The sequence below is a fragment of the Meriones unguiculatus genome, chromosome 11 (genome assembly GCF_030254825.1).
Source record: "Meriones unguiculatus strain TT.TT164.6M chromosome 11, Bangor_MerUng_6.1, whole genome shotgun sequence".
In the NCBI taxonomy this organism is placed as follows: domain Eukaryota; kingdom Metazoa; phylum Chordata; class Mammalia; order Rodentia; family Muridae; genus Meriones; species Meriones unguiculatus.
Window position 1 is genome coordinate 95,494,912 of NC_083359.1, and position 16,674 is coordinate 95,511,585.

The 16,674-nt window shown below is 43.2% G+C and overlaps 1 protein-coding gene across 2 annotated transcripts in view; it reads left to right on the top strand.

Moving 5' to 3' along the window:
* Kmo (kynurenine 3-monooxygenase) overlaps positions 1–16,674 on the top strand; it is a 31,110-nt gene that overhangs the window by 9,684 nt on the left and 4,752 nt on the right. For both annotated transcript variants that reach the window (XM_021658516.2, XM_021658518.2), the window contains 7 exons: positions 3,448–3,496; positions 5,037–5,124; positions 6,735–6,900; positions 10,037–10,108; positions 10,867–10,988; positions 13,856–14,003; positions 15,509–15,566. In XM_021658516.2, coding sequence (XP_021514191.1) covers positions 3,448–3,496; positions 5,037–5,124; positions 6,735–6,900; positions 10,037–10,108; positions 10,867–10,988; positions 13,856–14,003; positions 15,509–15,566 — 703 coding nt within the window. The remainder of the gene's footprint in view (positions 1–3,447; positions 3,497–5,036; positions 5,125–6,734; positions 6,901–10,036; positions 10,109–10,866; positions 10,989–13,855; positions 14,004–15,508; positions 15,567–16,674) is intronic.

Genomic DNA, 16,674 nt, shown 5'->3' on the forward strand with positions numbered 1-16,674 from the left:
CCCACTGCTATTTCTCAGTTCTCGAGAACTGGGTGAATGCTAAGTTTACAGCCGCCCTCCTTCTTCAGTTTCCGCATGATTGCCTTGGCATCAGTTGTGTTCTAATCAAAGACAAAGGCCACCTGGCCCTTTAAGAACATCATCAAGTTGCTTTGAACCACTCAGGTCTTCTGCCATAGGAAGTGCAGTCTTCCTTGTGACCCCAAGATTTCTTCACATCTTCAGGGAGCCGACCTCCTTTTGACCTTTGCAGCCTTTTGGCACCTGGGCCTCTCTCACCCAGTATTGGCAAGCTACCACCAAGATCCAGACATGAAATCCACCCTTCATCAGTCTCTATGCACAAAACTTCCTCGAAAGATCACTCTTGGAACTGGGAAGAGGACTCAGTGAGTAGTAGTGCTAGCTCTGCAAGCATGAGGCCCTGAGGTCAAATCCCTTGCATCCAGCCTGGAGAGATGGCTCAGTAGTTAAGAGCAATTGCTCCTGTTCCAGAGAGCCTGAGGTCAGGACCCTGAACCCACACTGGGACGCTCACAACCACCTGTAACTCCAGCTTTGGGGAACTCAACACCCTTTGCTGACCTTCACAGACACCTTTATTCACACACACACACACAAACACACACACACACACATAAATAAAAATAAACCTTCAATGACCCAACATCCACATAAAAAGCCAGGCATAGGCACACCTACAATCCCTGCAGTGCTGTGAGGTACAGAGACCAGAGAATCGCTGGGTCTTGCTGTTGCCAGCCTACCTCCGGGTTCAGTGAGAGATCCAGTCTCAGAGGAATAAGGGAGAGAATAAAAAGCATGGGAAACTCAGTGGCCTCCATACCATACCCATAATACTTGTATATTACACAAACATACAAAGAGAAGGGCAGAGGGAGGGAGGAAGAGAGAAGGAGAGAGAATAAATCTGCTGAAGAGCTCTGGTCATGGATGAAGCACTTTGCCAAGATACACAGTTTAGACATCCCTGATGTGTAAAACTGACACATACATATCCATGATGTGTAAAATCCTCCCTGGCCCTTTTTCTCTAGCAGTTTGTCTCCTGTTCCTTTCCCCCACACCATGTACAGATGGTCCCTGGCTTTTTGGACATTCCCCTCTCCCTCCTACACTGCCCAGGGAACTGTCAAAATACCCGGTGACACATAGAGGTGGTCAAGGCTTCGGTCACTAAGCTTCACTAAGTATTCAAAGTTACGATACCTGGCTTCCTTAGTAAGAGGCACTCTGTTTTGAAGGCACCATGGGCAGAGAAAGTAACTACCTTCTTCTGTTGTATTTGAAATCGTTTCTACATTGAAACTATTGCATTACATATCCCCAAATAAGTTGTCTAACTTGGCTCTTATCCTTGTGTTTTAGCCTTAACAGTCTTTTTATTCCTTTAGATTTCTTTACTCTTATTAGTTCCTTGAGGGATCAGCCTTTTAGAATAGGCATTGAGGGCAAGTGCTGTGTCAGGAACAACACTGTCTCTTGCTTACGAGGCAGTGGTATCCAGACAGCTGAAGCAGATGGGTGGAGAAGTCCTGGTGGCCCTATTGGACTGATGTGTTCCATTGGTGCCCACAGCACAAAAGCCTTAATAGCTAACATATGACGAATATGTTCACCACATTAACTTAAGCAAATATTTATAATCAGAACTCTTCTTACCATTTTCTACAATGTGTCCTTGTTGTACAGGGAGTGAAGCTCAGGGCCTTACACATGTTGTCAAGCCACAGCCCCTGCCTGGCTGCAAGCAATGAGAACACACATTTGGTCTTCACTGAAACACAGTGATGACTGGCACAGAAGTCCAGGAAGGCAACGAACAAGTCTGTCTTCTTACATCAAAGACAGCGTTACAGGAAAGCTCACCAAAGATGACCACTCAAATGCAGTGTATTTCCAATTGGAAGTCTTTATTCCAGCTGGCTGGGACTACACCCAAGTGTCCAGGGACCTAGGTGTGGCCTCGAGTGTCCAGAACACGTTTTTTGTTTGTTTGTTTGTTTGTTTGTTTGTTTTTGTTTTTTTTGTAAGACAGAGTCCTCGACCTGGCAACTTGTTCAGCATCTGCAGGGGGCTTGCAGAGTAAGTGGGGTGAAGAAAGTGGCTTTGACAGAAGCTAAGATAATGGTTACCCAGGTGGAGGAGGTACTACACTAACACACAGTTTTAACAAAGGCTACGATAAAATAAATTAGCCAGGACATCCTGACCTTGGGTTCCTAGAATAGACTAGGGCAGTTTTCCGTGGAATTCTCCATCAGGGAGATCAGATTCTAGTTAAACCTGGAAACTACCTCAGGAGGATGAAGGAGCCTCTACACTGTCTTGCTCCGTCACAACAGAAAGTACCTCGATGAGAGGAAGAGCCATAAGTTAGCGCTTTTTCATGTTAAAAACCCTGTGGTCTTTCATAATTTGGAAAAATGATATGCTTTAAATATTTAAACAATGAATTTACTCTAGCTCCATCTTTGTTTTGTTTTTTTGAAACAGTGTTTCTCTGTGTAGCCCCGCTGTCCTGGACTCACTCTGTAGTAGACGAGGCTGGCCTCAAACTTACAGAGATCTGCCTGCCTCTGCCTCCCCAGTGATGGGATTAAAGGCTCTGGCCACCACTGCCCCAAATTCACTCTAATTCATAAGACTGAATTGTAACTTTCATGGTCCATGATAAGTATTTTTGCTAAAAAATAATAAATATTTAAACGTAAGTTTTTATGACTTTACTGGTGTGAAGCTAAATATAAGCAACTAAAGATGTATTATTATGCATCAGTGTTTATTTTACTTGATTTTTGGTTCTGCTGCTAACCCAAGCTAAAAATAAAACATTTTAGCTGATGCTTAAAGCATTATGGTCCATAGGTACCACATGTGAATTGCATTATAGGACAGTCAACCTGCTGCATTTTATTTACCACAGTCTGAAAAAACAACATACATCATAGTGAGAGGCTATGACCTCCTACAATCCCACCCCCACTCCACGTTACCGGCATACACAGTTTTCTCTGAATTAAGGCCTTGGTAGTTGGCTTTTAAAAAAAAAAAAAAAAAAAAAAAAAACAGTGCATTTGCCCTGATATTATCAATAGTGAAACAATGTAAAAACTATATTTAAAGACCTCTGAGGGAAGTATGAAGTTTACAATGTTAAAATTATGCTAATGAAACTAATATTTTCACTGTATGAGGTTTTGATTTTTATAGTATCAAACTTCAAGGAGGCCTAAGCTAAAATTTGGCTATTTTGTTAAGCATATTTGATTAAAGTTATTTAATATTATCATACCGCTTAGGTAAATGGTTCTAAAACTAGTTTACAACCCTCTGCTAAATAATAAATATTTCTTTTTGCTGAATAACTTAGAGTTACGTGTGTCTACTCTCCAGAAACAATCTCTCCTTTTTTTTCTCTTACAGTACATCCTTTCAATAAGCAGAGAGAAGCTAAACAAGGATCTGCTGACTGGTAAGCCTAATGATGTTGTACACCGTATTGGGTAAAGCCCATGAGCATACTCAGCTTGTCACATGACTTACCAGGCTTTGGTCACTGTTCCTCTTTATGGGTTATAAAGAGCAAGACTGTGTACATTGCAGAGGCCTTGGAAAGTAGCAGTAAAATTGCCACAGTGTGTCTCTTCAGCTCATCAATTACCTAAATGAAAATCATTCATCCCTTAGACATTGCAATTCGTGCCCACACTGTCCAGTCAAGGACTCACAGTCCAATGGGTCAACTGACATAAGCAGACAACTTGCCAGGTACCCTATCAGATGTGCATGTCAGGAAGAGAAGATGTGTAGGCTGAAAGGAGGCTACGACCCCGAGGACATTGCCATAGACACCACCACCACCACCCCCCGTTAGAAGTGGTAGAATCTAGATTTTAACTTCAGTGTGTTTGTTCCAAAGTCTTTGCTTTTTAATGACTCAATTTCTGATTTCAGTATTATATACGAAATACCAGCTAACACCAAAGAGCTGAAATATTAAAAAGTTACAGTTTTGGTGTACATGACAGATGTTTTCATACTGTTTTTCTAGAGGGATGCTCTCCACAGGCTTCATATTGATAAAGGGGTATGGTGTACCCCTCTCTCTGTCTCTGTCTCTGTGTGTGTGTGTGTGTGTGTGTAAAAAGAGAGAGACAGGTAGAGAGAATCTATGACTTAAGCATTGTTTGGAATATAAAGTTCTTCATTTTTTTGCAAGGCGTGGAACATGTGATCTATCCATTCCATTTATTTGATCAATTATAAATACTTATTTTTCTCTTTTTTTAACTTTTTTTAATTTTTATTAATTACAATGTATTCACTTTGTATCCCCCCTGTAGCTCCCTCCCTCCTCCCCTCCCAATCCCACCCTCCCTCATCCTTCTCCACCCATGCCCCTCCCCAATCCCCTGAAATCTCCTCTCCTCTGAAAACACTGCAAGTAAACCAATTCTCAGATGCATCCACTTTTCATGTACAATTGTTTCATGGTTTTGCTCATCCGTTCGGTATTAATAATAAGGAAAACAAGATAGCCGTGGCTGGGATATTCAGTAATTCCTCTATTAAAGGCACAAACAATCACAGAGGTACAGAGTTTGTACAATGCTATTGGTTGTTTTTTTTTTTAAGTGACAACAGCTGTTTTTCATTTGTCTATAATTATAAAAAAATTATACCAGACCATCCACAAAACAATTGTCAAATTACCATTTTAACAAATTCATGTCATGTTTAGAAAAAGTATCTTCCCTGGCATAGTAGGTACACACACGGACGCCCAGTATTCAGGTGGTAGAAGCAGGGGTATTATAAGCTCACAGCTGGCCTCGGGTACATGGTGAGCTCAAGTCTGTGTCACACAGTAAGATCCGGTCACAAATAAACAAATCTGTTAATTAACTAGGCGGTATCTCTGTCCACTGTTTGCAGAACGTGACCAGCATTTCAGTGTGATCGAGTGAAGCCACAGTTGAACTCAGCTCTGTTTACCTTTTCTCTCTCCCCAGCTGTGGAGTCATACCCCAATGCCCAGGTACACTTTGGCCACAAGCTGTCGAAATGCAGTCCTGAAGAAGGGGTGGTCACCGTACTTGGGTAATTGCTGTGTTTAGGCTTTTGGCTTTCAAAGGTTAAGGCTAGGAGTGGAGCAGTTTGTTCCTTGTCTCTTTTGGAGGGGTCAAATGATTACTGAAGTGAAAAATTCAAATATTCCTCATGACCAAGGAGTTTTTGTTTGAGTCCCCCAGTGCTTTGTGAGTAGTCAGAACTGGCAATTCTCCGTAATTCCCATGCTCCGGTGACTATTCTCTGTTTAGCCTTTCTCCTCTTTGGAAATAGGTAGCCGTACCCTGCCTTGTGTCTCCTCTTGTGGTGGTGTGAGTTCTATATCCTCTAAAGTCTCTCTGTCTCTCTGCCATACATCCAGTCACTGTTCACCATTGTTTGTAAGTTCCGATCTTTAGCATCAGCATGTGTGCCCAGGCCTTTCCCCCATTCGTGGTCTCAGTGAGGTTCCTGATCAATGATGTCCCAAGGCCAGAACAGTGGCATTGCCTCCGATTCCTCGAAGCCTTGCTCATGTCTGCTGTCTACCAGTGCTGCAGCCTAGCCACAGCCCCCGATGGTATGCAGGGGCTTCCGCCCCTGCTTCCGCCTGTTAAACCTGAACATTCTCCCCAGCATGTCCTCCTCTCCTTCCTTCGGCTTGAGGCCGTCCAGCTCTTGGCCCTGCACATGCAGGCTATTGCCATCGCCTCCTGTGTTTCCCCCTTTCCACTTCAAACTGAAAATCAGTTTCCCAAAACTGCCACTCATCCATCATCATCCTTCCAATGGAAGAATTAATTTTCTGCGTTTTGCCGGAATCACAAATTTAAACTTTCGTCTTTATATTGAAATGCTCCTTTCTTCCCCCTTTGCACTCTATGCATTTTTAATCTTCCTTATCTAAGGACTCTTTAACTACAGGTACAACCAACCTCAGATCAAAAGTACCCAAAACAGAGATTTGCATCTCCAAGAAAACACAAAAATAAAAGCAGATGCCCGTGCTCATCATGCACAGGTTTCACTTTTGCCCTTGCTCCCTAAAGATGCAACCTCTCACACAGCATTTCTGGAGGCAGCTTGAAACATCTGGGAGGATTTGCTTATGACATATGCAAATACTGTGCTGTTTTGCATAAGGAAAACAGATATGGATACTCTGGACCCAATCCTGGAGGCCAGCAAGAGACAAGTGTGTTCTGTTCGTAAGCTTATTTTCCGGTGTCTTTTACTCAAGCCAACCTTGTTTCCTTGAGCAAATCCTGGTCACATCACTGCAGGCTCTCACGAGTTCACTCATGTACTTGGGGCTTAGAGGTGTGCTTACAACTACGCCTGGGGACTGCTTTCCCGTTTGTTCAAGATTTCCTTTCTTCAGCTCCCACACTTCTGGAGCACAACGTGTCTGTCTTTAGTATCAGGGTAGTTGTACATTATTCTCATTTTCAAAAGCAAAACCATGTCTGGAGCAAGCATCTTCATCTTAATTTTAAATGTATTGATTCAAATTAGATAAAGTCAGGCTTTGTGCTAGTTGTGTAAACACGCGGTTTTGAGTTCCTTCTCGAGTTTGTTTTTACACCCAAGTAGAAATTTTTTGCCATGTTCAAGAGATTTTTTTTTTTTTGATGGGGGGCATGGTTCATTCTGTTTTTCAGACCTGACAAAGTCTCCAGAGATGTCACTTATGACCTCATCGTTGGATGTGATGGAGCCTATTCAACCGTCAGAGCCCACCTCATGAAGAAGCCCCGCTTTGATTACAGTCAGCAATACATTCCTCACGGGTACATGGAGTTGACCATTCCGCCTAAGAATGGGGAGGTAGCTATTCTCCCTCCCATAGCCCTTCCCCCACAACAACATCTAAGGAGACCTAGTAAAGTAGATTAACACAGTGTTAAAAAGAGATTTAAATTGTGGTTTTTCCCAGCCCCATATCGTTCCATAGTTAAGCAATATGCTACACCAGAAGCAAATAAGTGATATTAAAATAAGCTATTTTAATATAAGATTATTTTAATATGAAGTTATTTTAATGGGAAATCTCATGTTTAAAAATAAAATGAAACTATTTTGCTATGCCTTAATCAGACAAAGAAACTTATTATGGAAAGGTCAGGAAATACTATCAGAGGCAATATAAGGATGCTAGCTCCCAAGATCCAGCTGGTAACATCAAATGCCTATTTGCATCCAAACACCCATTCTAAAGGTTTGGTCAGATTTCACCTCTCCTAGATGAAGTACATCATCTATAAAATATCTCATTAATTGAGACAAGGGAGTTACATTCTGGCACACTGTACAGGCCAATCAAATAGATATTTTTAACATCTCATTGTCTGTCATTTCACTAATTTTTCCATTCCTGTTGTATGAGAATTTTGACCTCACATTTGGAGAGCTGATTCCAACTCTGGCTTCCAGGGTGAGACAGCTCTATTTCCAGGCCAGCCCTGACTGCAGCAGAAGTGCCCGGGAGGTGGCTGTGAGGTGACCACTTACATTTCAGCCGCATATAATTACTAGAAATGATGAGCAGTCTTTTAAAAGTTCTCATTTTTTTTTTTTCAGGCACAGGGTCTTGAGACACAGGTGGTCCAAAGAAAGCGACATCTTGGCAAGGCCACAAACACCCCTCAGATGCGCTCTTTTCTATTTCTCGCTTCTAAAAAGTACTTATGCATGCATTTCAGTTTTTAATCATGCTTTATGTGCTCAGCTTATTCTTCCCCAGGCCCGCTGTCCTTCTTTTTCTCTCTCACTTTGTTCCCTACACAGTTCTACCTTACTTTCCTGACACACACACACACATATAATTTTATGCAGTAAAGTAAAATCTAGGAACCAACACGCGAGAAAATATAAGATCTTTGTGTGACATCAGCTTTGATCGTGGCCTGTGGTTTTCTGCATCCTTTCCTCCTCTCTCCTCTTTCTCTCTTTCTTTTTTTAATGTGTAACTTGCACTCCAGGTGGGGTGGGGTGGGAAGAGGCTAGATGCAAGGTCTTGGGTATTGTAGACAAAAATAGTTCCTATTCCTTTCCATTTTTAAAGGCTTGTGTACTTAGCTTTGCTACTCTCCTTTAGAACTTAGATTTTATTTTATTTTTTGAGAATTTTATACACGTGCAAAACGAAATAACAGCCCATCTTCCCTCTAACTTTATCCGTTTCTAACTTTATCTCCTCGTCCTTTCCTCATCCTTCATTGAATCTTATTCTTTTATCGTTTTTATTATTGTTGTTGTTGCTATTGTTGTTATTATTTTATTCTTCACATCCTAAGTCCAGTTGGTGTTGCTCAGATGTGCATGGGGGTGGAGTCGTCCACTGGAACATGGGAAACTCCAGGGGTCACATTCTCAAAGAAGAAAGATTCTCCTGCCTCTAGCAGTTACCAACTGCCCGAGGCTCGGCAGGAAGGCACAGCACCTGAAAATCTCTTGCATGTCGATGAGGACATTTTAGAAGGCTTGATTTTGTGTAGATCTTGTGCAAGTAGCCACAGACGCTGTGCCTTTCTGAGTGTAATAGCCATGCTGTGTGTGTCCAGAAACACCATTTTCCAGAACCCCTCACCACCTCCAGTTCTTACATTCTTTCCATCTCTCCTTCCACACCCCCAAGGCTCACCTCAGAACTGTTTGGGTACCATCAGAAAGCTGCCTGGACTTGTATATTGAGAGACTTAGAGTAAAAGGAACAAGGAGGCAGCACTGAGCTGCCCTCTGACTGCTGTCCCATGCAGGCATCTCTCCAGAGCATGGCTTGGTGATAAAGAAGCTGAGGCTTCAAAGGTTGATTTCCAGGATCATGCGCCATGCACGAACGTCCATGTTTTCTTGGTAGCATACTGTACTTGCTGTGATAGACAAGCCATCCTTTCTGTCAGTGAGGGAAACAGCATAAATGTTGTTTTTCCTCACCGTTTAAATCAGGCTCTGACCTTTGATATTGCAGTGGGAAACCAAGTTAGGATAGCTTGATATTGTCCTCCTTGTCTTACCTTTTAGAGTTCTGAAAAGATGAGGGAGCAGTAGAAAAAATACAAGAGGTGGAAGGAAGGACAAGCAGGGTATTTTCTTTATTCCCATCCAGGTGCTAGCTGCCTCTCTACCTCCTCCACCTTGCTCAGCTGGTGAAGCTGTGCCAGGGCTCTGCTCTTCCCTGCTTAGCTCCTCTGCACTCTGGTCTTCTATTCAAGGCTCGGTCTCAAGCCCCTTCCATGTCAACCTGTTATTTCTTATACTTTCAATCAGCCTTCCTATCTCTCACCTTATTAAAGAGAAGCAGCTTGGCTTTTCCTGGTACCGATACTTTCCTGTCCAGTCTGTTCACTATCTAGTCTTTGAAACCAGAGTTAGGCATTTTATTCACCTCAGTGTCTCTGTGTTAGGCTTTCCTTAGGGTTCTGGGACGAAAGTGACAACAGCAAATAAATACAAAAGAAACAACAGAAAAACAGCAAAGTTAGGCAGATGCACATGCTTCTAAGACAGAATGACTTTGACAATTCATGCTAACGGCAGGCAGCTGGGAGACTGCTGCTCCTTCGGTTTCGTTCTTAACTACTTCAACTCGAGACTTTTCCAGTCTACAAAAGTGCTAAGGGCAAAACAATCGCACACAGTCCTACACACACATACGTGTAGTAACATATATGTTTTCTGCGCATGTACATATATACCATTTTGACGTGCGTATTTATGTGTATGGAAAGACCAGGGTGACAAAGAAAGAAGATCTTATTATGGTAAGTTCTCAGACCTTGGGCTAAATTATAAGGATGGGACACAAAGTGTTCTCTAAGACAGCACCTACTTCATGTAGTAACATACATAGAACATGTGAATGCACCGTATCTAGGGGACGGCCTGCACTGCCGCAGAAGCAGGTGTAAATCGGCGGTAGAGAGGAGTTACTTGCTAATCGAATGCGCTCTTTGCCCTGCAGTACGCCATGGAACACAACTGTCTTCACATTTGGCCTAGAAATGCCTTTATGATGATCGCCCTTCCAAACATGGTAATGTACAAGTTCCTATCGGCTACTTATACACCTATAATTAATATTTTTATTCCTTACTTTTGCGATGGACACTTATGTAGCTGGTTGATGTCACCATTATTTAATGTATTTAACCATTCTGTCTTTGAAGCTCTTGGCTTCTGAGGAAAACCCAGAAGCAAGTCTAATGTTTACTTTGGAAAGGGGAGTGGACTTACGTGAATAACGAAGAGTTCATATCTAAGGTCATTCTCATCGGAGACAGTCTAGGAACAAGTGGCCCCCATAAAGCGAGAGAGGTTTAGATTATGTATTAGAAAGCAATTCCAGTCTTTAAGGCTGGTGGGACGTGTGTGTGTGTGTGTGTGTGTGTTTCTTTCATTAGTCACCAGGGCTCTTTCTTTATACACCCAGCTTGTTGTGTGTTCTCTGGGCGTCTTTTTCATTCTGTTGCTGTCCATCACAGGATCAATACTGTTTTAAGAGCGGAAAAAAAATCACATCGAGCAATCTATGAGCAATCTAAGGGCTGCAGTGTTTACTTGGTGAACGGCAGGTTTGCAGACTAGCAATTCTCCTTGCGACCTGAGAGGCAAGGAGCAACTCTGAGATACGGCAGAGCTTTTCTCCCGAGAAAAGGGGATGAAGCTGACTTGCACGTTCTCCTCCGGGAGATCCTCAGTCCCAGCGAGGGCCCTGTGGTTCAGACGTCCACCCTTAGTGCCAACTAACGTCACGGCTCTTTCTCTCTCGCCCTGTTCCTCTCTCACTCTCAGGACAGATCTTTCACATGCACCTTGTTCATGTCCTTTGAAGACTTTGAAAAGCTTCCCACATGTAATGACGTGCTGGACTTCTTCCAGAAGAACTTTCCGGACGCCATCCCTCTGATGGGAGAGTAAGTCCCAGCGTGAAGCTGTGCCTTTCCTTTCCTCAGCCTGAGTCATTCCAAATTCAACTGGAAAGGTTTCAACTTTTGCTTCAGTTTTCCTTAAAAATTCTTTTCAAAATGCACTGGCTGGAGACAGGCATTAAAGCCAATGTCTAAGTGTGCTCTCTGTTGTGAGGAGACACAGATATGTGTGTGACACAGCAGTTGCAGAGCTCAGGCATGTCCCCTTTCCTAGCTATGTGTTTTCCTATGTGTGATCCTATGTTTTAGGACTAAGTAAGATCACCCTATACGTATATGAGATCGTCTTCGCTGCTTAGCATGGGGCCCACACAGATTAGGTCCTGCCCCACCCACAGCTGAGTGAGTCAGCTAGACAGCTGGCTTACGGTCTGCTGCTCATCTGGCCTGTGTCAGCATCACCCTCCATGTGTACTTAGTTATATGTTCTCTCGTAAGGACTTGGCTTCTTCCAACTGCTACTATTACTACTCCACACACACACACACACACAGACCAAACACCTAGCTCACTTTTCACTTCAGCGTTCTCTCCAGGGAGACAGAACGATGCTGCAGAAAGAGTGCTATCTATCTAGTCACACTGGGTGACTTAGAAGTGACAGAAACTATGTCTCCCAGTTCTGGAAGCTAAGATGTCCAAGATCAAGGCACCAGCAGATTCATGTGTGGTGAGAGCCGCTTCCTGGTTCACAGAAGGCGCCTTCTGCCTGTGAGAACGTCCGTGACTGAAGGAACATGGATCATCTTATGGTCCATTTTGTAAAGGCACAAATCCCTTTTGATTCGGGCTCCATACTCACAAGGGAATCACCTCCCGAGTTCCTGGCTGCAACTATTGCCAAGACCCGAGGATTCAAGTTTCACACATGGAATTTTGGGGCATATGAGTAATCAGGCTAAAAAAAAGAGCAATAGTCATTTTTGTTTCTGAGTAGCCCAGGCTGACTTGGAACCCATAATCCTTCTTTCTTGGCCGTTGGTCCTGAGAACACAGTCATGTGCTACCAGGCCTGGTTTACAGTAATATTTTGACCTCACTTCTGCCTCTTCCCAGCTTGGAGATTTGAGATGATTTTCAAGATACTTTCCAAGTAGCGGAGTTTCAAAACCCACAGCTAACTGTGTGAGAGGGGAAGTGTGACGCCAGGGCTTAAAAGCTGCCAGGCGCCACTGGTTCCTGCTCTATACAGATCCCCAACCCACTACCCCTGAAGAGACTCTGTCTGCACACCAACCTTATCTCTCACGTAGTTTCACATTTTTCTGTGGCCATTTCTCACATCTTTAGCCAGACTTGATAATCTTGTAAAAGTTTTTTAAAATTACATTCACACAGTTGTTTATTTCTCAGAAAGGGGGCACTGTAACATGCGTGTGAGGGTCAGAGAAAACCTGCAGGAGTCATCTCTCGCTTTCCATCACGTGGTCCCTGGGGACTGAGCTCAGGACATTAGACTTGGCAGCATGCACCTTTGCCTGCTGAGTCACATCAATGGCCCCAGACCTAAGATTTCTGAGGACATGTGGTGTTTCTGTACTCCGAGTTTCTGTAAAGCCTCTGAGGATGCTTTGCGAACATCAGAGGCTTCTGTGTGTTTCCCATAGTCATCATATTCGATAATAGAGACACAGGGACGACTCCAGTCCACATGAAATCTTACACCCATCAGCCAGCTCATTCCAACCTCCCCAGACAGGACTTTTGATTACCGTTATCCATCTCCTAAACATAAGGATTCACATTAACTTAGCATCTATTTGCTGTGGTCTAGTGAAACACACTGTAACATTTGTTCAGTGTTTACACAAGAAACTAAAATATACTAGTGATTTTGAAACCAGTCTAACACATGATAATACATTTGCAACTATTATAGTCCATGTGCCTAACAATAGTTTCATGACATGACATACAACGCAGACATATTTCTAATTATTCAAATGCTGCCAGACTTATCCTTTTGATTGTGAACACAGTGGTAATTAGAAAGTTGGGCTGGTGTGTATGTACTTGTTTGTGTGGTATTGTACATGTCTGTGTAAAAGTACATGCGGGGGCAGTCCAAATGCATATGTGCCCATACATGCATGCATGTTTCTGGGGACTAGAGGCTTATGTCGGGTGACGTTCTCCGTTGCTCTCCACCATGTGTTTGGAGACAGGCTTTCTCCCTGACCCTGCAGCTTGTCTATTGGCTAGACTGGCTTACCAGCAAGATGAGCACCTGGGGTGTGATAGATAGGCAGCCTGGCTAATCACCAGTCAAATATTGTTTTGCTGATTGAAATATATGTCAGGTAAAAGTAGCCTGTGAATCTCTTCTACAAAGCATTGGCATTTTGGTTCATAGAAATACAACTGGAGCACAGTGGATGTGTGCCCAAATTCTGGCAGTTGAATGCTGGTCAGTCAGCCCCAGCTGACCAGCACAGGGATCCCACCCGGTGCTGGGATTATAGACACATACTACCGTCACACAAGGTGTTTTACAAGGGTGCCACCATACTTGGCTTTTTGCATGGGAATGAAGGCTTTGAACTCATGTCCTCAGGTCCTTTATAGTCATCTTTTTAGCCCCAGGATAATGAAATGTAAGCCTAGCAGAAACTCCCGATTTTCCTTTTATTTTTTTCCTGGTTTTGGGGATTGAACCAGGACCTTGCACGCGTTAGCTGAACACTCCTCCACTGAACTACATCTCCTTCCTTCATTTTCTGTTTTTACTGCTGGCCTTCTTGTATACTGTTTTCAGCAAAATATCATGGCAATGAAGCCAATAATTCTGGAAGAACTCAGCGGATCCTGGCAGCCAAGTAACCTTTTCATATTCTGATTGCTTTCTTCCCAAGGCAAGCCCTCATGAGAGACTTCTTTCTGCTGCCTGCCCAGCCCATGATATCAGTGAAGTGCTCTCCCTTCCACCTGAAGTCACACTGTGTGCTGATGGGAGATGCGGCTCATGCCATCGTCCCATTTTTTGGGCAAGGAATGAATGCGGTGAGTTTTTTTCCTGTAAGAAAGTTTCTAGAACTTCCCACGGCCTGTCTCGAGTAGTTAAGTGTAAGCAGAAGCTCTGTCTCAGCAATCTTCACACAGTTCCAAAAACATAGCTGTTTCCCTTGTCGCTCCAGCTGCTCAGTGGATTTCCTCTCCACCGAGGATCCAGGTTATTTGATACAGTAACTCAGTACATAGAAGAAATACATACGGCTTATGATGAGGCCGCTTCTGTTCTTGGGTACTTCATCTACAGCCTGAACACCAAAACTCAGCCAATAAGATTGGAAGGTCTAAATAAACCTACAAAGCAGGTTTTACACATTGAATACTGCCACCTTCATGGAAATTTTGCTATTCTGGTTAGAAAGAAAAATCTAAAATATAGTGCTTCCTATATTAAATGTTCAATCAAGAAATCTCATTAACTTCTTACATGTATACACATGTGCAGGTGATAATAGTTTAACAATAACTTGCCATATATTGCCTCAATAACAGAACCATATTCCAAGTAAAAGCAACTTGTGACTTCCCCACATAGGAGCTGCACGCACTTTGGTTTGTAAGAACATAATTAAACATCAGTGTAGCACTGTGAATAAATGCCCAAGATCTGGCGGTAGTTCACATCTTGCCTCCAGGATTCATGACACGATGTGTTTTGTGTAACTTGCTGGATCCCCACCTTCTCACCTGTAACGCTACATTTTGCTAGTGTCTACTCCAATATTTGTGGAGAGAAAACAAAATTTTTAAGTAAGATTTTTATAGCTATTGTCTTGGCCCTGCATGTAATCACTTATGTCAAAGTTTCTATACCATAAAGAATCAGCAGACATTTATTGAAAGCCACCTTTACTTATTTCAAATGCAACCACTATATTTGATGTGAAAAGTGTTTTTTATGTATTTTTACATTGTCTCTAGAACGGTAGTTTGAATCTGCAGATAATGGAAATACAGTAAGTACTCAGGGTTCTTATTCTTTGTTGCATTTGGTATCATCTTACTAAGTTTTGGGGTTCTTTGTGTTTTAAATTTGAGTTATAAGAACAAAGTTAATTTGGTCCTATCATTAATTCTTTAGCAGTAATGGGGAGTGAATCTAAGGCCTCATGCATGGAAGGCATAGTCCTCTATCCTTGAGCTAGATGCTCAGTTCATGAAATCATTCTAAACATGAACCTTAAAGACCTGGATAGTTTACAGCTAACTCATGGTAGAGACATGTAATTGTTAGTCTTAAAGAAGCTTTCGGAATCCACCAAAATCACAGGTGTATCCAATTCTTTTGGTTAATTTCCAGATAGCAGTGGGGCAAGGGCCGCATCCAGGTCCAGCTGCTGGCCTTTGTATCATGATTAGACCTCAGATTCGAACCTATCTGTTACATACTAAGGATACACAGACTGAATTATACCTGCCAATGCCAGTTCTGTTTGTAGTTGCTGTGAAGAGTTTCATTATTCCAGCCTTGTTTTGACCCATTTTTCTCATTTCAGGGCTTTGAAGACTGCTTGGTGTTTGATGAGTTAATGGACAAATTCAATAATGATCTTAGTAAGTATACTTTCTCAGTAGAACATGGACTAGCCCAGGTGACTAATTGTGGGCCTATTTACGATTCTCTCACTCTAATAGCATCTCTGTGGCAGTAATTGCCCATCCCAGACAGGGAGCTCATCCCAGACGGAGAGGGAAACCTAGGATGCATGGAGGTCAGTGCTAGCCACCTTTCCGTAATTATAATAATAGCTTGGATGACCAACCTAGGAAGAGAAAGGGTTTGCTGTGGCTCTCAGTCTCAGGAGTTCCAGTCTGCGGTCAGTTGGCCCCCTCTCTCCAGGCCTGTGGAGGGCCCAGGATCATGGTGGGGAGCCAGCAGCGGAGAAAAAGTCACTCACCTCCTGATCTAGAAGTGAAAGAAGGAGCAGGGGAGACCTGAGACCCACAGTCCCCTCCAAGCTCTGGGCCTTCGAGGGGACGCTAGGACCCAGCCTAAGACAGGAGCCTAACTCACTCACAGATAAAAATTCAGAGCAGCAAATCGCAGTGGATCTGGGCCCCTTTCCCTTCTGGCCTCAGTGGTTCATCGTTGCCTACAGCCTTCACAGCACATCCGCAGAAACATGCCTCAAAAGAAGCATGGAAAAAGTAATAACGAAGAGCTGGGAATCATTTAAAGTTGTTATACGAACATGTGTAGTTACTTGTTGCCGTATCTAGAGAAGCAACTTGAAAAGGAAAAGGGCTGTTTTGGTTTACAGTTCAAGGGGCTGGGGCTCACGTAACCGGGATGGCATGGCATGGCGGCAGAAGCTGAGGCACACTGCATCCACTGTCGGGAAGCAAAGGGAATTGCTCGTGCTTGGTCCGCTTGCTCCTTTCCATTCATTCTGTTTCCCTGGTTGGTTGGGTAGAGCTGCCCACATTAAGGATGGGTCTTTCCTCCTCGGTTCCTCCTCTCTGGGATCACCCCTATAGACACTCACCTAGAGATGCTTTTCCGTGGTAGTTCTAAATTCAATCAAGTTCTCAACGTAGATCAACCACCACGGGGTTATTTCTCACTTGCAGAATAAGGAAAACGATGATTTTAACAACCAACCGATAGTTTTACTGTAAGCTTTATTTAATCACAATGGATATGCTCTGTGGACACTGCTCA